Here is a 20,060-nt window from a genome sequence, read left to right on the forward strand (position 1 = left end):
GTGTGGGATTGAGCCTAGGTCCTCTTCTAGGACGTTGAGGGTATATAAGGTGGTGGTGTTGTCCAGAAAGACACACAAACCTAAACAGACACCTCCAGCAAATTCCAGCCTTTTGCTGACACCTGCGGCAACCTTTCCCCCTCTCTCTCACTATGTGGAAGGCAGCGCTCTTGACCCTGGGATTGCTGGTGGCACTGGTGGACAGGGTGAGATCCAATGAGGGGAACCCCAGCTCTTTCTATGGGGTGAAACTGTGTGGACGAGAGTTCATACGGGCTGTGATCTTCACCTGTGGAGGCTCTCGCTGGAGGAGAAGCATAGGAGACTCAGGTAAGAGAGCGTGTGTGTGTGTGTGTGTGTGTGTGTGTGTGTGTGTGTGTGCGTCAGACACAGACTGACATTATTTAGCCTTTATGATTTGCCACTTTTACAGTCCAAACTGCAACATTAAGAGCTTTACCATCTTCTGTTATAAGCAGCTCTTATTGGAGGAGAGGCCTTTGACCCATGGGACACCAATGTCATCCCTCAACTTGCCAGAGAGCAGGATCCCGCACAGGCCCGAGCATGGAAAGACAAAACGCAGAGTGTGGCATCATCTGTGGCTGCTGGGTTCGGCCGCTCAGCTCGCTCAGCGATCTCCGAGGAGGTGCTGGAGGCTCTACGGAGCACGGACAGAAAGGGACGAGACGTAGTGGTGGGACTGTCCAATGCTTGCTGCAAGTGGGGCTGTAGCAAGAGTGAAATCAGTTCCCTGTGCTGAACCCCTGATTTCCCTTTCTAGAAAAATGAGTCTTGACTTTTTCCAATATTGCGCTGTACTCTTTCCCTGTGTGATTCCTTAAAATTCTTCACGTTCAAATTTCCCTAAATTTACACATCCCAAACAGCTCACCGTGTGTTAGCCACCATTGATACAGGCAATGTCAGTCAAAATGAATTTGTTGTATATTTGTCACATACTGAAATATGTTTAATAAAGTGTTGTGTACTTGGTATGAATGTCTCCTTTCCTATTGCAAAAGAAATACTAAAAATGTATGTTTTCATGCTGTTAGAAACACTTCCACTTTTCCAGAGCCTTGATGTTTCAGAAATGGATTTCGAAATGTTAGGAAGTTGTGACTATGAATAGAGAGGATCCTGAATTATAGCTGCTCTCTGTCATTCTGCAGTTAGACACCATGTATAAAGAGTTTACCATAGCACTGAAATCCAGTTCAATACAACTATACAACCCACTGCCATAGGGGCTACAGTGTTGGACTTTATAGTTTATTTCAAAGAATATCCTCATCCTCCTGTCAGAGATCAATTTTCACAGTCATGTCGAGTCACATTGTCATTAAAAACCAAACATGACACATTTTACAATGGCAGTCGTTGTTAGTTTGGACTGGGGTTAATAATACTATGTCCACGCCCTGTATTGATCAGTTCTTACAGATCCACTCAGCAGTTGAATGCTGTAGGCGTTTGGGGCTGGCGCCATCTGGTGGTCAAAAATGAAACAGAACCGAAATTGATGGAAATAAAACGTCTGATAAGGTCTTATGACAACATTAGACGTTTGTGGTGCACCCTAATGAACAAATGGAAATACAAGACAACAGCAAAAACTGACACATCCTGCATACAGGCTGTCTAACCGACACTAGGCTCAGCAGCTTAGCCCTAAACACGGGTTACCTTCACCTTGCCCAACAGTCTGGCCGCTACGGAAGCCGAAAATGATCACACTGATCACCCGGCTTGATTGCAAGGCATGCAATCTCTGTCACATACCAGCTAGCACAGCGTCCACACAGATCAACTGAGAAAATAAGTTAGTATTTAGCCACACATATTGCAGTCATATATATATTTTTAAATCTTACTTAATGTGAGTTGTTGCAGCATAGAGGCGCCGCCATCTATATAAATATAGATCGACCACAAAGGAGTGACCAGGTAAAACCTTTCGCGGTACTTTCAATATGATGCTAGCTAGCCGTGCTACGGTAGCAGCCAAGAGCTGATCTCTGTTTCTGAACATGTATGCGCCGTTTTTATTGCTTTGATCACGGACACTGCTTTGACAACGCAGCATGGCGTCCGGATAGTTAGCGTAAAATAGCTTTGCGGCTGTTTGCTGTGTCAATCCCGGGGTACGTGTTAGGGCTTGCAGATGTAGCGGCGCTAAGCTAGTCCGCTATCTGAATGAGCCAGACATTTGCGCCTGTGCCGTCTGGGCCTCTTGGTTAAAAGCTTTAAATCACGATGGATGGTCGATGTGGCTACTTTGTTCAGGCAGTGTAACTCACTAAAAGACGAATGCGTAGTGACACATTAGGGTTTCAACTTTCATGTCGTCTAACGGAAAATTTTGGTAAACATCAACGCCTCTACGGCAGTGTTTTGCTACATTGTAGACAGACATTTAAAGTGAATGTTGTATTTTCCTCTAAAATAAAGATCCAATGAGCCAGTTGTGAGGTTAACGGCTAAAGCTAGCTTTTGATAAGTTGTTGCTATTAGTAACGGCTGTTATCTCATCCAGGTTTGTTTCATCCGTAATCGTTATTGCGCAGCTAACGTTACTTTACGTGTTTTGAGTAGATAACATGCAGGAGTGGGGGTGTGTATGTAGTACATGCTTCATAAACAGGTATGGTGTGTTTTCTCTGTGTAGGATGGAGTGGCAGCCAGACGAACAGGGTCTGCAGCAAGTGCTTCAGCTGCTCAAGGACTCCCAGTCCCCAGACACAGCAACACAGAGAGCTGTGCAAGAAGTATCCTTATGTCTCTGCTTGTGTGTGTGTGTGTGTGTGTGTGTGTGTGTGTGTGAGAAAAAAGGTGTGACATTTTGCTTTCAGATATGAGAGCTTGTGTGTGTGTGTGTGTGTGTGTGTGTGAGAGAGAAAAAAGGTGTGACATTTTGCTTTCAGATATGAGAGCTTGTGTGTGTGTGTGTGTGTGAGACAATGAAAAGTGACAAGTGCATGTGTGTGTGTTGTCATGCGCAGCTTTACATTGCTAAGTAAAATGGGGTGATTGATTGTGAGAATAATATTATATTAGTCCACACACTGTCACACACAAATACAGGAACACAGAGTATGTGAGAGTGTGTGTGTTGTAGATGGATTGTTGAACTCCTTAACCAAGCCTGCAGAAACTGGAGCAACTCAACCAGTTTCCAGACTTCAACAACTATCTCATCTTTGTCCTCACCAGCCTCAAGTCTGAGGGTATGTATATATGTGCACGGCAAAAAATAATAATTACCGACAATTGAACGTGATGGTCATTGACTGAATAAGCGGTTGTGTCACCTGCCAAAACCTCTGTGTGTGTACCATCCTCTTTCCCTATTTTTAAATGTACTTCTACTCTGCCTCTGTTTCTCAAGACGAGCCCACTCGATCACTGAGTGGCCTGATACTGAAGAACAATGTGAAGGCCCACTACCAGAACTTCCCTCCCAACGTGGCCGACTTCATCAAACGAGAATGCCTCAACAACATCGGGGACCCTTCGCCGCTCATCAGAGCCACGATCGGTGGGTGTTTTTGAGCGAGAGACTGAAAGCTAGCATTTGATTTCCCAGCCACTGTGAGTCATACCGCTATGTAGGTGGTTGAGCTTGTGCAGGTAATGGGTTTGTGTGTGGGAGGGAGCGCGGTGCTTTCAGGTCAAATGATTGACTGCTGTGCCGAATAAAGTTTTGTAGTTACGCCTGAAAGTTTTAAAAGTGGAGGCAGCGATTCTGGATGAATGCTTGTAGTCAAAATCACTATTTTGTCAAAATCAGTGAATATCACAATCTGCTACATGTGTATATGCTGGACATTTTTTTTCTGTTAATACACAGCCTAGGCCCCGTTTGTTAACCTCCCATTTACAGACCCTAGGCTGTGTATTAACAGCAGATTTTTTTTGCACCGCACAGACACAGTACAGACAGTGGGCGGATTGTGACAAGATATTCACTGACTTTGACAAAAAAGTGGTTCGGACGAAGTGTTCTCCAGAATGGCTGAGCCCACCTTTTTTAAAGCCTGACTGGTCTTTGTGTAACCTGTTTCTTCTCCATGGCACAGGGATCCTGATCACGACCATAGCCTCCAAAGGAGAGCTGCAGACCTGGCCAGAGCTGCTGCCTCAGCTGTGCAATCTGCTCAACTCGGAGGACTACAACATCTGCGAGGTCGGGCTCACTTTCCCTGCTTTAATGTGATGATTAGATTTCTCTCTGTTTATCTGGTCTTTTAACATCCTTTCTTTATGGCGTTCTCTTCCCTTCAGGGTTCTTTTGGAGCGTTGCAGAAGATCTGCGAGGATTCCTCTGAGTTGTTGGACAGCGATGCCCTCAACCGGCCTCTCAACATCATGATCCCCAAATTCCTCCAGTTTTTCAAGCACTGCAGCCCCAAAATCAGGTCAGTGAGAAGCCAGTGTTTATGCCTCTCCTGAGCTTTACCACTATGACTCTCCCTGTGAAAAAACTCATTTAATATCCTGTATGTTTCTCTCTCTCTCTCTCTCTCTCTCTCTCTCTCTCTCTCTCTCTCTCTCTCTCTCTCAGGTCCCATGCTATAGCGTGTGTGAACCAGTTCATCATTGGTCGAGCTCAGGCTCTCATGGATAACATTGACACCTTCATCGAGGTGAGCACTAAACCATAATGGCTAGGCATTTCCACTCTTCTCAAACCTCTCGTCCTCACATATACCCCTAGCCATTGTTCCTCATAAGTCCTCATCGTTATCCCCTTTCAGACATAACAGCACATCTGTTTGTTAAAGTTATGTCTTTTTACTCTCAGAAATGGCTCTCTGTTATAATAATAATAATAATAATAATAATAATAATAATACATTTTATTTACGAGCGCCTTTCAAGTCACCCAGAACACTTTACATGCACAGATAAAATAGACACAACATTAAATAATACACAAATGTTATGTTATACACCCAAAGAAGAATCAGGCCTATTAATATACACACACATACGATTTATAAGAATTTCACTGGGAACATTAGAGGCAGAAAAATATAGAATAACATATAAAATAAAAAGATAAAATAAAATGTTTACAGGAGATGAGGGAACGCAGATGGAAATAGATATGTTTTAGCTGAGATTAAAACAAAAAAAAAGACAATTGGTGGTGCATTCACATAAACTCTGAGGAAGAACACTCCATAGTTATTGAGAAGTTTAGAGGAGCAGTGATTGAGCGGCCAGCTGATCAGCTAGACCAGGGGTGTCCAAACTTTTTTTCTGCCCTAAGCAGAATTTGATTAGGGGGGCCCCTCTCCAATGTTAGGGCTGATCAAATCGTTGACTATTGTTAAATGCCATTCAGACACCCAGTGTGTTCTGCTATTGCCTCCAATGTGCAGCTGGGTGAAAATAGTGGCCAGCCAAGATCCCGACCCTCCTAGGGGGGTCTGGGGGTATGCCCCCCCCCCCGGGATATTTTTTTTAACTTTTTAAAGTGAAATGCATGAATCTGATGCACTTTGAGAGAAAATGAAGAGGCTTAATCTGAAGAATTTTGTATGAAAAAATTATTTGGAGACACTATGTCAGATGAATTACAAGCTATTGAAGACGGACACATAGATTTTCCAAAAATAAAAGGGCCATATTACATTACATTTTTAAAATCAACCGCGGGCCGTAGTTTGGACACCCCTGAGCTATAGGCTTATTTTGTCTTGATCAGCGCTCAGCCGGACAGCTCTTGTAAACTTGTGTCTCCGTAATCACACACCGGCTTGAAAACACTATAAACATTTGATATAGCTGCCACTTCACATTAAAAGCATTTAACTGGCAAAACATGAGTTGACATTTATTTTTGAAGCAGACAAAGGAACGTAGCGCATCAGACACTCTAGCAGCTTGTCTTCAGTGTGGTATTTCTACACAGTAAGAGAAGTGGACAGAAAGGAGGAACTACTTTGATGAAAACAGTGGGAACAACCAATATAAATCAGCCTGAGTTGTACAAATACTTCCTACTAAATACTAATCCGTCTGTTTTATATATGTTGTTGTATGTGTTTTTTTATAATTAGATTTTCCAATTAAATAAAATAGAATAAAATAAAATAAATAAAAGTTCCACAAATGTTTTTTCTGTGAATTAAAGTTCTGGGGGGAAGGGGACTAATCAGTATTGGCAGGTAAGACTTTACAAAATCGACAATTGGAATCGGCCAAGAAAAGTACCGTACTTTCCGTACTATATGCCGCACTGGACAATAAGCCGCAGGTGTTATAATGTTTAATTACCATATGTAAGAGTTCGTGCACAGAGGGGATTGTCGGGAAAGAGATGGCTGCTTGAGGAAGCTCCCACATTTCAACAAACAAGTTGCATATTTGCATAACGTACGTAAGTGTTACCATTTTGTGCAATAGTAGCTATTAGGGATGGGCACGAGTGTTTTCGCTACTTGTGTGATCGCTTGCATTCCTCGAGGATCAATCGATTCCCCGTTAAACTTTTTTCTATTTTTAGGACGCAACGCATCTGTCTACAGAACAACGGTTGACCGCAATAAATGCTTATGTCAAACAGTCACAGTTGCCATATGATATTAAGGATTTATTTTCCACAAGTTTAAAACACATTTTCCTAACTGAAAGTAATTAAATAAGCGGGCCACAATTTAAACCGATCGAGTAGGTCTGCGGTGGAGAGAAAAAAGAGAGAGAAAAAAAGCATGGGCTGCAGTTGGCTAACATTCAAAATAGACATTTTAAATAAGAAGGGCAGCAAATACAATACAATTATTGTCCTACAATTTAAACACATAGATAGGCTAAATAACTCACCAAAGCAGTAGAAGTAGGCTAGTATATCCAACTGCGTAATGCTCACTCCTGTCCGTGACTAATTACCACGACTAATTCCTCGTTAACGGAACGTTACACCGTCGGCTTTTGAATCTCAATCCTATATTCCATAATAAAGGCTTCTTATCGTTTGCTCGAATGTGCCCGAAGTCAGCCTGGCTTCTTTACGTGCCTTTCCAAGTTTTCCAGCACCGCATTCAGCTCCGCTGTGCTGTGGAGACCACACACTGGCTGCGCTGCACGGAGGTGGCAGTTATTTGCGGTTTCTGTTTGACACAACGCTTAGTTTATTTAACTTGGATCAAAATATTTAATTTTGTTAAACTTTACATCCGTTTTGTGCCGTTTTGTACACGTATATAACATTTTAAAATAGGGGCGGCCCGCCGGCCGGCCTAAAGGCTACAAACACTAAAAAAACAAAACGATTTTCCTCATCCACCAATCGAGATCATTTGAAACGAGGAGTACTCGATTACTAACGCCCATCCCCAGTAGCTACAGAATATATACTGTGCTGTGTAATAACAGGGTCGAAAAACGGGGAAAAAGTCGCGGCTTGTAGGCCGAAAAGTACGGTAGATAAGTTCCATTGGACTAACTGTTACTGTTATCGATAAAACTGCAGCGTTTGGCAGTACAGAACAAAGTGGTTTCTCTTAACCTTTTCCAACGTCTCTTGCTTTTCGTTGACCTTGCCCATCCTTCCCCCTTGCTCTCCTTGTCTCCATCCAGAGTCTGTTTGCGCTGGCCGGTGACGAGGACTGTGAAGTACGTAAGAACGTGTGCAGGGCTCTGGTCATGCTGCTGGAAGTCCGCATCGACCGCCTCATCCCACACATGCACAGCATCATCCAGGTGAGGAGGCGGGAACTTTGGTCTCACACACACACATCACTTTAAACAGTAAAACGTCTTCCTCCTCCTAATCCCCTCTTTGTTATCCATCACCAGTACATGCTGCAGCGGACACAGGACCCAGATGAGAACGTGTCTCTTGAGGCCTGTGAGTTCTGGCTGACTCTAGCCGAACAGCCCATCTGTAAAGAGGCCCTGTCCGGCCACCTGGTCCAGTAAGTGTTCACGTCACTCTAAAGAGCTGAGTGGATTAAGGTTAATGGTGGAGTCAGCCATTCTGGAGAATGTTTGTTGTCAAAAATCACATGTGTGTAATCGAGCATGTTGCTAGCTACGGTAGCCCCCCCCCCCTCCTTTGTTTACATACCAGTTTACAGAGCCAAGTCTGTGTTTTAACGCCATCTTTTTTTTGTTTTTGCGCACACAAAGTTCGGACAGCCAGTGAGGAGAGAATCAGTGTTTTTTTTTTTTTTTTTGATATTTTTTTTGCATTTTTATGCTTTATTGATAGTGTAGAGACAGAGTTGAAATGGGGCAGAGAGGGGAGTGACATGCAGAGAACGACCGCGGGCCGGAATCGAACCCGGGTCCGCTGCTGGCCGAGGCCCATGGCGGAGACTCCCTACCAACTGAGTTAAGGGCGCCCCCGAGAATCAGTGTTTTTGACAAAAAAAAGTGATTTTGACAACAAGCATACTCCAGAATCGCTGACTCCGCCTTTTTTAAGTTGATGATGAGGAAGTGAAAACCAAATGTATGTGAATTTAACCCGCCAAGTAGTAAAACGTGGTTGTCCGTCTCTCTCTTTTCAGACTGATTCCTATCCTGGTGAATGGGATGAAATATTCTGAGATTGACATTATTCTTCTAAAGGTGAGCCAACCCTCTCACCTCCTCCTCTGCTGCTCATAGAAACACTCTCGCCTCCTGGCCTTTTTTCCCATATCGTTAGCCTCATAGCACAATTGCCTAAATCATATTTACTCTACTCTACTTTTACTCTACATCTACTCTATTCTACATCTACATCTACTCTACATCTACTTAACCCTACTCCATAACCCTTAAAATATGACTTAGGCAATTATGCTATTAGGCTAACGAAAAGTAGATGTAGAGTAGAAGTAGAGTAGAGTGAATATGATTTAGGCAATCATGCTATGAGGCTAACAATTTGAACTCCTGTCCCTTTCTGCATTCACCTCTCCTCTCCGCTGTCCTTCTAGGGCGACGTGGAGGAGGACGAGGCGGTTCCAGACAGCGAGCAGGACATCAAGCCTCGCTTCCACAAGTCACGCACCGTCACCCTGCAGCATGAGGGAGGGGAGGGGGAGGAGGGGGAGGACATCGACGAAGATGAAGACGACGATGACGATACCTTGTCTGACTGGAACCTACGTCAGTAAAATACAGTGACAGTGGTTGTTTTTGCTCAATGATCACGTTTACACGCACACCATACTCTGATTTAAGCTCCATACTCCGGTTGAGACAATAATTTATAGAAGCCCTTGCGTTCCAATACCCATACTTCCATACTATTTAGTACGCCAGAAAAAGATTTAGGATGTCCCAATACATGCACGTCAATTGTAGTATGCTGGAAAATACATAAATGCCCCCACTAACTCCAATAGCATTTTGGAGTATTCGTCTTTATTCTTGACATTTCTCAACATAATGAAAAAAAAAATCTTCCTTATTTGATAATTTTTTTCTCTCCTGTGGCCCTTAAACCCTTCTGTACTTTAGTATTTAGTGTACTAAAAAGAAAAAGTATGTGAATTGGCACACAGTGATGAATAAACCTGGAAATTCACTCTTCTAGAGAGGTAGAAGCGTCATGAGGTTTGACGTCGGCGCGTGCAGCGTTATTTTCGGACAATAATTCCCGTTCCATCCAAGGGAAAATGAACCCTCTTCATGTCCTTATCGTTGTCTTGCTTTGTTCTATCAGCCACAAAAATGACACGTTTTTCTTTTAAGGAGGATAACACACCACGGGTTACACACGCTAGTTTAACAGCAGTAAGCCAGGGCATGTGTCGCAAGCTACAGCATATTCAGAAACATGCAGCGATAAACCCAGTGGGACTATTTAGTGCGATTAAGTAGTATATACATGTCTCAAAGAATGCAAATAAGATTGGAATAGTCCAGCTGTCCTTAATGCGATCATGGCTTCACCAACTATGACCTTATTCTGATGGTTAGCAGGAACAGCTGTTTACATAGCGATGTCTTATTCAGGATAGCATAGCTGTGTATGTAAAAGTGGTCAAAGTTAAAAGAGTTCTTTCATTAGGACCGTTTCAAAGTTCTCTAATGCCTATGATGATGATGATGGTGGTGTTTTCCTCCTCCAGGGAAGTGTTCTGCCGCAGCTCTGGACGTTCTAGCCAACGTGTTCCGTGAGGACTTGCTCCCCCACCTCCTGCCCCTGCTCAAAGGCCTGCTCTTTCACCCCGACTGGGTCATCAAGGAGTCTGGCATCCTAGTGCTGGGGGCTATCGCTGAGGGTGAGACACGCGGCACATTTGATTGAATTGCAGGGACCAAGGGAGGGGGGGCGGGGAGGGTGAATTGATGCCTGTGAATTGGTTTTGGATCAATGGTTCTGTAGAACAATGTGAAAGCTCGGTCAAGAGAGCCAGACTTGAATAGACGGTGACACGTGCATGAACGGCCATTGCACTAGTGTAAATGAAGGACAATATGGGGATCTATAATATTGAAGTTTATTAGACATTGAATATGTCTTGTTATTGTCTGAGATGAAGAGCAGAACGTTTCTAATATCCGAAACAGTAAAAGCTTAAGAGGTTCTGTTCGAGAAATGTGTTCCCTTTTATACGGATCTGGGCTAACTTGATTCCCCTCATTTCCACTATTCATGCTAAGCTAGGCTAACCAGACTTGAGAGTGGTATCAATCTTCTCATTTCATTCTTGGCAAGAAAAGCGACTACGTCCATGTCCCCCGAATTGTTGCACTCGCTCCCTTTTTCTAACATGCAGTGTAACACCTTTTCGTCCTCCCAGGCTGTATGCAAGGCATGGTACCCTACTTGCCTGAGCTCATCCCCCACCTCATCCTGTGTCTTTGTGACAAGAAGGCCCTGGTCCGCTCCATCGCCTGCTGGACCCTCAGCCGCTATGCCCACTGGGTGGTCAGCCAGCCCCCTGACGCACACCTCAAACCCCTCATGACCGAGCTGCTCAAACGCATCCTGGACGGCAATAAGAGGGTGCAGGAAGCAGCGTGCAGGTGCAGCTCTTTACCGTTAGTACATGTCTCTCCTGTGTTACCTGTCATGCATCCTTCTCTGACCCGTCTCGTCTTCCCTTCCAGTGCGTTTGCCACCCTGGAGGAGGAGGCCTGTACAGAGCTGGTGCCTTACCTCAGCTTCATCCTGGACACGCTGGTCTTTGCTTTTGGGAAGTACCAGCACAAGAACCTGCTCATCCTATATGACGCCATTGGAACGCTGGCGGACTCCGTGGGACACCATCTCAACCAGCCTGTAAGCACCGAGCACTGCCGACGTGTCCAAATGTTCCATTGTGGGTAGGGTGTTGGGCCATGTGTACTAAACTGGACCATTGACCATGTCCACTGTGAAATACCATGATGGGCGATGAATTCTGTAGTTTGGACTCGCCATCTATATGCGTTTGAATAAAAATTTAACAATTAGGGCTGTCAAATTAACGCGTTAATTTCGATTAATTAATCACAGAAAAATGTACGCGATTAAAAATATTAACGCAGATTAATCGCACTTCTATAATGCCCTTTGACACGGTGCAAAAGTGCTGCGCAGCTGCACCTGTAGCCAATTGCTTACACGGCCCGCACGGGTAGAAGGGAGAAAAGTAAAGAGAGAAGCAGGGGAAAGGGGGCGAGGGCTCTATGGACGGTTTATGGGATGCTTCGGGCAAATAAGCATGAAGGTAGGAAGACATCTTACTTTATTTTCCGCAGTGTCTGTAAGTATTATTGATTTAGTGGATGCAACAATGTAGGTTCAAAACAGTAGGCCTATCTCTCAATCTTCCTCCGTGTGTCTCAATTTTGTTTGCTAGCTGTCTCGTCTCCGCATAAACGGACACCCGCCCCGTGTGTGTGTGTGTCAATATTTTTGCCTATGAGTACGACGATGGTGAATGAATCGGCTCAGTTGTGGGAGATGGAAAGTCGTCATTTAGTCTGCTTGTTTTTTTGAGAAAATTCGGCGCTAGTTCGAAACCTGACTGAGGGGAGGAGACAGAAGTTACGGGAGACGGAGAAACGGAGAGAGAGAGAGAGAGAAACAAACTGTAGCAGGCTATACAGCTGTTTATTAACAGACATAAAAGTGTCATAAAAGTATGCGATTAATTTAGATTAATTAATCACAGAGCCTGTAATTAATTAGATAATTTTTTTTAATGGCTTGACAGCCCTTGTAACAAAGTATATACAAGGAACTACCTGTGTGACTAATGGTTGTAATGAAATAGCTAGCATAGATGTCACTGTCAAGGAGTCACTGACAGGACTCAGGGGATTAATATATGGACTGTCGTCAAACCAGCCGCTCATACTGTATATTTAAAGTGCACCCGTATAGCGAGCTTTACGGTAAATGCACGGAATCGGCTCAGGGCAAGTCCTAAAGGCACAGCGATTGACTTTCCAGTGTCATCTTTTTCTCTCATTTCCAACAGACAAGTGTTACTGTAAGGAAGTCTTACCTGGATGGGATATGAAATATAGTTCTAGGCTACGCAATCAACCCACATGCTGTGATAAGAAAGTCTGAAACTGTGCCAGACTTGCTGAAGTTAGCACCAGACATTACTGTGTGTCAACGTCTGGTTTCCTAAATTTAATGCTAAAACAAATACATAAGCCGTTTAAAGAAGCTGCTTCTAAAAGTGCCTCAGTATACCTTTTATTGCTGGACGGTTTATGATACAAAAAAGACTCACTCTTGATTTGCTAAAGCGGGTGCACACTGTTTACTTGCAAAAGCACAATAAGCTATTATAATTTGAAGGCAGCCATCATTCAAGGAAGAGAATTGATTTAACGAACTAAATAACAGAAACTTTAGCCGGTCTTGTGGAGCAGGGCTGAGTGGGGGCGCCTTTTTGAAATCACATTGTGACTATGGTCGCTGATCTATCTTCGATGGTTGTCACCCATCCCCGGTCGGCCCAACCCTAGTTGTAATAAAGGAACAAATGAATGACAGGCTCACATCTCCCACGTGTGTCTTCAGGAGTACATCCAGAAGCTGATGCCTCCGCTGATAGCCAAGTGGAACGAGCTGAAGGACGAGGACAAAGACCTCTTCCCTCTGCTGGAGTGTCTGTCCTCTGTGGCCACGGCGCTGCAGAGCGGCTTCCTCCCTTACTGTGAACCCGTCTACCAGCGCTGTGTCACCCTGGTCCAGAAGACTTTGGCTCAGGCCATGGTGAGCTACACACTCATGTCTACCACATGGACTTCACTGACGTTTATTTATGTTTGAGCCGCATTCCATCAGTTATCTCATCTGACCTTTTCTCTCAACGTTGTGTGTGTGTGTGTGTATCAGATGTACAGTCAGCAGCCGGACCAGTACGAAGCCCCCGACAAGGACTTCATGATCGTGGCTCTTGATCTGCTGAGCGGCCTGGCTGAGGGACTGGGGGGCCATGTAGACACGCTGGTGGCTCGCAGTAACATCATGACGCTGCTTTTCCAGTGCATGCAGGTGAGGAGAGCCCCTGTGTGTGTGTGTGTGTGTGTGTGTGTGTGTGTGTGTGTGTGTGTGTGTGTGTGTGTGTCATTAGGATCTTCAATGTGTTCCTCCTACTTGTTCTAAGCCTTGGTACAAAGCAACTTACTTGAAGTGTGTTCATTCTTAAAAAGGAAAAACAGCTGAATGTTATCAGAGAGCAGATCTACCAATAACAAAGCCCTGTGTGTTTGAGAGAGCGACGTCCCAAGGGCTTTGTTCTTTTCCTCAGCTGAAAACATTTTTGAATCCTAATTTACCTGAGACTAAGCATTTGTTCTTCAGCCGTCACATTTAAAATGGAGTTTAGTGTTGTTTTACTATATTTATCTTTTACTAGCAGAAATAATACACATGTTCAGCAAGTTTAGATCAAGCAATCCTGTGGCTGGTATTTCTCATTGTTATTTTCACTTTCAATGTAGCCAATCTCACAGCACTCATCTGCTGTCACTAGCTGCTGTGTTCTTCATTCATTCATCTGATGTTGAGATTTAAAATAATGATTTTTTTTTATCTTCAGTTGAACAGCTTGGTGTAATAACAAAGTATTCATGAGCCACTGTCTCATTTCCTTCTCGTTGGTCTGCAGTTCTTCAGGCCGGATGACGACGTGTGTTCACATTTCTCTTTGTCTCTCGGTCTCTTTTGTCCCAGGATACGATGCCTGAAGTAAGACAGAGTTCATTCGCTCTGCTGGGAGACTTGACCAAGGCCTGCTTCTCTCACGTCAAACCATGCATCGGTACTCCTCTCCCTCACAGAATAGTACATCCATACATGTTCCCATCATGCTCTGTTTCAGTCTCATGTCATAACTGATTTTTTTCCCGTGTGGTGTCCTTCAGCTGAATTCATGCCCATCCTCGGGACAAATCTGAACCCAGAGTTCATCTCTGTTTGCAACAACGCTACCTGGGCCATAGGAGAAATCTGTATGCAGATGGGTGAGCTGCAGCAAATCTATTTATACGTTATGCCATGCTGTGAAGTGCTTGCCCTGTAAAAAGATGAGATGCAGCGTTTTCTAATGTGCGTGTGTGTGTGTCTCACATGAATTCCCTTCTCTGACAGGAGTGGAGATGCAGCCGTACATCGCTATGGTCCTGAACCAGCTGGTTGAGATCATTAATCGACCCAACACCCCCAAGACCCTGCTGGAGAACACGGGTATGGTGTCTGTGTCTGTGTCTGTGTCTGTGTGTCTGTCAGTGCGTTTACATGCAGACTCATAATCGGGTAACTAAACGAATAAGATCTCAACAGGACTTTTAACCTGCATGTAAACACCTTTATCCGATCTACTTCGGACACAAATCGGCACAATAACGGACAAGAGAAGTCGGATAAGAACACCTAGATAATTCGTTCATTGTCGGCTTTCTCTCTGCATGTATACAGGGATCGGACATCTCATATCGGACTTCTCGTTCTGTGCTTGTGTGCCTGCGTGTGATAAGGCTACACCATGGGTTATTGACGGAAGAGAAGCGGACGTGGCTCTAAAACCACTTGTTGAAAGCATGGTTAAAAGGGCTACAGCGCCACCTAGCATAGTGGAGACAGCCATGCATCGGACATTTATCCGATTTCTGAAAGGCCATGTATACTCAGACAAGTGACACGGTCCGTTCGAGTGTCTTGTTCGATATATGTGATAATCCAATCTAGTTGTGCCATGTAACCGCACTGAGTGTTAGTTTTTCGAAGAGATGTGGACTTTACAGTTGAAAGTCAGAGCAGACGATGTGATGTTACCAGGCACAGACTTCTCTTAACAGCTTTCTCTGCGTCCTCCTCCAGCGATCACCATCGGCCGACTGGGCTACGTCTGTCCTCAGGAGGTGGCCCCCGTGCTGCCACAGTTTATCAGACCCTGGTGAGCGAGCCTTTAATCTCCCTACCTTTGTCTTTCATTCCCCCATGCCGTGATAGCTTTAGTTTGTTTTTTGAATTAACATCTGCACACACACACACACACACACGCTAACACAGTCGGCTTTGGTAGTTGCTGTATATCCCACGCTTAGCAGACACGTGTCTCATCCTCTGTGTTCTGGCCAAATTCTTTCTCTTCCCCTCTCGCTGTCCATTCTGCACATGTGTAATCATATGTGTGCATTTCACTAATCCTTACTTGCAAGAAACATTTGGAGCTCATTTCCTCCCATCAGACAATACACATTTAATTCTCTTTCCAATTCTTCACCTTGAGTTGTTGCATTTTCACATGGCTGCAAAACACAATCACAGCCATCTCCAAGGGGCTGCAGTGTTGACATTCTTTGGATAAATACTTGAAATGTGTCGGAATATAACAAGTAGTGAGAATGTAACGCTGATATTGATACTCAATTGTTTTTTCTCAACCTGCTTTAGTGGTTCTATAGTCCTCAAGAACGAGATGCTTAAAATAAACTGAATGATAATCTTCTAATGTCTACACACACCGTTAGGGATGGGACGATCCACTTTTTTTAGTTCCGATCCGATTCCGATACCTGGGGTTTGGATATCGGCCGATACCGATACTGACCGATACGATATCATAATTGTTATACATTTTTTCGTTGGTGGTGATGTTATGTATAGGAAGGCTTAAGCAATTCTAATTTAAAAGAGCAATAAATATACACAAATGCATATAGGTTTATCTTAAAGGCAGAAATCCTTCTCAATGATCACTTCTGCCCCACTAGAATATGTGGTGGTCTGTTTGTCTAAACAGTCTTTCTCTCGCTGGCTGTATTTTACATAGTAGAATTTGTCACAAGCCTCTCCACTTCCTTGACTTGGATTAGCTTTGGTTAGCTCACTGGCTAACAAACTCATATGTACTGTATGTCAAATTATAAAGTGATGTCCTCTCTCCCTCCACCGAACGTCGGCGCATGTTACATAGTAAAAAAAAAAAAAATTATAAAAAAAAAAAAAAAAAAAAAAATTGAATTTTAATATCGGAGCTGTCAGTCCGATATCCGATACGCAGATTTCGGCCATATCGGACCCGATATCGATACTGGATCGGATCGGCCCCATCCCTACACACCGTACTTCTGAGTAACAACTTTAGTAAGATTAGGCAAGAGCAAGGGAGAACGAAAATGAGAAATATATTGAATTTGAAACTTAAAATTATGTTTGAATGACTAAATACAAATTCCCAGTCTTTTTCTCCAGCAGGAGTAGATTGATGACTCATGAGAAGTTACTGTTATATTCAACTCTTTGCAATTCCAGACTTGCAGCCTGTAGATGTAAACACTTCTTCTTAAAAATCCCAAATTCCCTTTTCGTGTTTATCCATCCCACCCTCCTCGTATTATGGTTGTCTTACTCATCTAGCTAAAGGCTTAGTTGTTGTTTTTTTCTTCTCACGTTTAAAAGTGCATGTACTCTTGCAGCCGTCTTGCATGAGCAGATAGACAAATGTGGAGGAGAAAAAACAAACCATCAGCATCAAATAAAAACCTCTCAGAAAGGCATTGCCCTTTTAGTCTCATGTCTGTCTATCCCTGACTCTTTCTCTCGCTTTCGTTCACTTCCAACTCGGACTCAACACAAATGTAGAAGTTAAAGGCTGCATTTCTGTGAAAAGCAGCCTCTTTATTGCATAACACTTGCATGAGGAAAACACATTAAACATAATACTGCAAATCTATTCAAACATTTAATTTTTTTAAGTATTTAATTGATAAATGAGTTGGGGAAAAAAGTTTGACATATCATAGCACCCATAGCCTGATCTTATATGTGAATTCCCATTAAGATTAACGGCTGCTAACTGGTTTCTAACGGCATGCTCTCAGGTGCACGTCTCTGCGCAACATCCGGGACAACGAGGAGAAAGACTCTGCCTTCCGTGGGATTTGCATGATGATTGGTGTGAACCCGGGAGGTGTGGTCCAGGTGAGGCATTGTACACACTCTAGGCTTTGTGTCATGTGCTTCCACTGTCCTGTGTGTTTGGCCCTGTAGAAACCCCACACATGTTTTTTTTTAAGAGCTTGATGTGCCCTTTTTTTTTTTTTTTTTTTTTTTTTCTTCAAACCTTCTCACCTCTTCCACTGCTGTCTCTCCCAGGACTTCATCTTCTTCTGTGACGCCGTGGCCTCCTGGGTCAATCCTAAAGACGATCTGAGAGACATGTTCTACAAGGTGAGGAGAGGGGCTCATAGGGTGAACATATACCGTGTTAATCAAGGGGGGGTTGAAAACAAAGTGGTATTGTCGTAAACTCAGTTTACCCTGTGTTCCAATCCCCATACTTCCCTACTATTTAGTATGCCAGAAAAAGATATAGGATGTCCCAATACATGCACGTCAATTGTAGTATGCTGAAAATACATAAATGCCCCACTAACTCGAATAGCATTTTGGAGTATTCGTCTTTATTCTTGACATTTCTCAACATAAAAAAAAAAATCTTCCTTATCCGATTTTTTTCTCTCTCCTGTGGCCCTAAAACTCTCCTGTACTTTAGTATGTAGTGTAGTAAAAAGAAAAAGTATGTGATTTGGAACGCAGGGTTAGTTCTCTGCTATAAAGCTAAACGGCAAAACACGGACACGTCTCTCGTCCTGCAAAGACATAAAGTGAACACGCGAAATATTTGCAAATGTGCGGGATGTGCACTCCCACATCGTCTAACCAAAAAAAAAGTAGTTTGAGTTTACATGACTTTCACCTCCTTCATAAGACTTTATATAAGTAAGGAAAGTATCCTGTGTATCCTTATTGTTTCCTTGCTACCCCCTGTGATGAGGTTGGAGCAGTTTGTCCTGTTTGGCAGCTATTCTGCACCATCAGCACTTTCAAACAACACTTTTTTTTCTTCCTCCGTCTTTTTTTCGACCACTAAAATGCTGCTACGAAATGTACGATGGATACCAAGTTTAGTCTGCAGGTGGCAGGTTTTAAGGCACTTGCAGTCCATGGCTGATTTTAATCTGTCACGTGGCTCAGGTCAAAACATGTTAGTGAAGGTGCCCTGTTGCAAGGTGCAAAACCTGCTCTTAATATAATAATATAATATAATAAAGGAACAGATAAAGTGACCAGTCGAAGAAGGACAGACTTTTCAACTCCCATTCCCTTGCTGTAGAGGTGTTGTAGTCTGTTGTGCGACTGGTTTAGATGTTACATAACCCCTGGTCCTCTGCCCACCTCCTCAGATCCTGCACGGCTTTAAGGAGCAGGTCGGGGAGGAGAACTGGCAGCAGTTCTCAGAGCAGTTCCCCCCGCTGCTCAAGGAGAGACTGGCAGCCTGCTACGGCGTTTAGATGATCTACACCCGACCAAGAGGTGACCCCAACACGCATCTTTCATTAAACTCATATTGTACAATATAGTTTATAGTTAGAATCCTGATTAGTTGTACACTAAAGCACACCTTGACCTCCTGGGACCCACATATAACTAAAACATTTACATTACACAAACATTGAACATTTTAAAAACATACATTAACCATAAAAATCATCAGATTAGACAAACAAAGATTGAATATTCAGAAACATACAACCACAATACAAGTTACAATCCACAAATATTGCAAACCCAAGACATTTATTCAAAAAGTGACTCCCAAGTTGTGTTTTTTGAAGATCCTCTGAAGTTAACTTCAATGCATCCTCTCTCTCTCTCCCTTCTTTCTCTCTGTCCATCCTCGCAGGTGAGCCAGCAGGAGGAGGGTGAATGGGAAACTCATCCATCTGTGTATTGCACTGCCCAGATCTGGGGGGGGAGGGAGAGGGACGCTTATTGGCCGCTCCCCCTAAACGGACGGCCCCCACGCCCTATGTGTTTGTCCATAGAGGGAGGGTGGGGCGGGCGGGTGGGAGGGAGGGACAGAGGGACACCTCTAGATTAAACTAGGCAGGGACCCGACACAGAAAAAAATACAAACAAACTAACTGGTAGGGACAGATAGAGAGAGAGGGACAGAGAGGAAGGACATGTAGGAGAGATGGAGGGACAGGCATGTTAGGGGGACAAAGAGGGAGTCAGGGAAAGAGACCAGCACAGAGAAAGTTCAGGGAAAGAGAGAGAGAGAGAGGGTAATCTGTAACTAGGCAGTGAAACAGAGCTACTGAAAGCTCCGTTAGCTTAGCGTAGAGGACAGGGACAGCTGAGATTAGAATGGAATTGTTAAACCTAAGAGTAACCGATAGCTTGACCGACAGACAGACCGACCGACGCACACAGACTCTACACACGCACTCGCGCATGCTGTACAATGCTGTACATGCAGTACATGGAACCGACTGTGGGTGGCACTATAATTTAGACTTTTTATGAGACCTACTACATGTGGTTAGGGACAGGCAGGCAGGTGTCTAAACTCTGTTTATCTTCTGGGTGATATAACTTTCTTTTTTTCCTGGGGATTAGGATTCAATGTTATAATTACTTCATCTGTGGTCACTGACATTCTACTTAACTGTAAGATAAGACTCGCTATCCGCATCTATGTTTCCTACACCTTCATTTTCTGACCAGAGTGCTGCTTCACAGAGCTATCCATCTATCAGACATATTCCTGTCACATATTCTACCTGAGAGGTAAAAGAGAGGGAGA

The 20,060-nt window shown here is 43.7% G+C and overlaps 2 protein-coding genes across 2 annotated transcripts; both read left to right on the top strand.

Annotated features, from left to right (window-relative positions):
- Positions 1-152: 152 nt before the first annotated feature.
- On the top strand, positions 153-763 carry rln3b (relaxin 3b; the record flags this gene model as incomplete). Its single annotated transcript, XM_080029672.1, has 2 exons — positions 153-330; positions 480-763. The coding sequence occupies 2 exons, from the start codon at positions 153-155 to the stop codon at positions 761-763; spliced, it is 462 nt and encodes a 153-aa protein (XP_079885798.1).
- Positions 764-1,766: 1,003 nt separating this feature from the next.
- Positions 1,767-19,292, top strand: tnpo2b (transportin 2b). The gene is made up of 25 exons (XM_080029998.1): positions 1,767-1,825; positions 1,897-1,950; positions 2,672-2,771; positions 3,155-3,230; positions 3,392-3,541; positions 4,083-4,189; positions 4,288-4,421; positions 4,568-4,649; positions 7,591-7,713; positions 7,810-7,928; positions 8,526-8,586; positions 8,940-9,111; positions 10,080-10,232; positions 10,755-10,980; positions 11,065-11,236; positions 12,980-13,174; positions 13,298-13,456; positions 14,138-14,225; positions 14,329-14,427; positions 14,555-14,650; positions 15,284-15,359; positions 17,290-17,389; positions 17,564-17,638; positions 18,655-18,784; positions 19,155-19,292. Exons 3-24 carry the CDS (start codon positions 2,673-2,675, stop codon positions 18,760-18,762), a joined length of 2,670 nt encoding a protein of 889 aa, XP_079886124.1. The 5' UTR covers positions 1,767-1,825; positions 1,897-1,950; position 2,672; the 3' UTR covers positions 18,763-18,784; positions 19,155-19,292.
- The last annotated feature ends 768 nt before the right edge of the window (positions 19,293-20,060 follow it).

Source organism: Ammodytes marinus, assembly GCF_949987685.1.
Source record: "Ammodytes marinus genome assembly, chromosome: 6".
NCBI classification, from domain to species: Eukaryota; Metazoa; Chordata; class Actinopteri; order Uranoscopiformes; family Ammodytidae; genus Ammodytes; species Ammodytes marinus.

What these genes read in the sequence shown, in the direction of transcription:
- tnpo2b (XM_080029998.1), top strand. Translation starts at nt 2,673, where the DNA reads ATGGAGTGGCAGCCAGACGAACAGGGTCTGCAGCAAGTGCTTCAGCTG. An exon ending in TTGACATTATTCTTCTAAAG is followed by an intron (nt 8,587 to 8,939) that starts GTGAGCCAACCC and finishes CTGTCCTTCTAG; the next exon opens with GGCGACGTGGAGGAGGACGA. An exon ending in CCACAGTTTATCAGACCCTG is followed by an intron (nt 15,360 to 17,289) that starts GTGAGCGAGCCT and finishes GCATGCTCTCAG; the next exon opens with GTGCACGTCTCTGCGCAACA.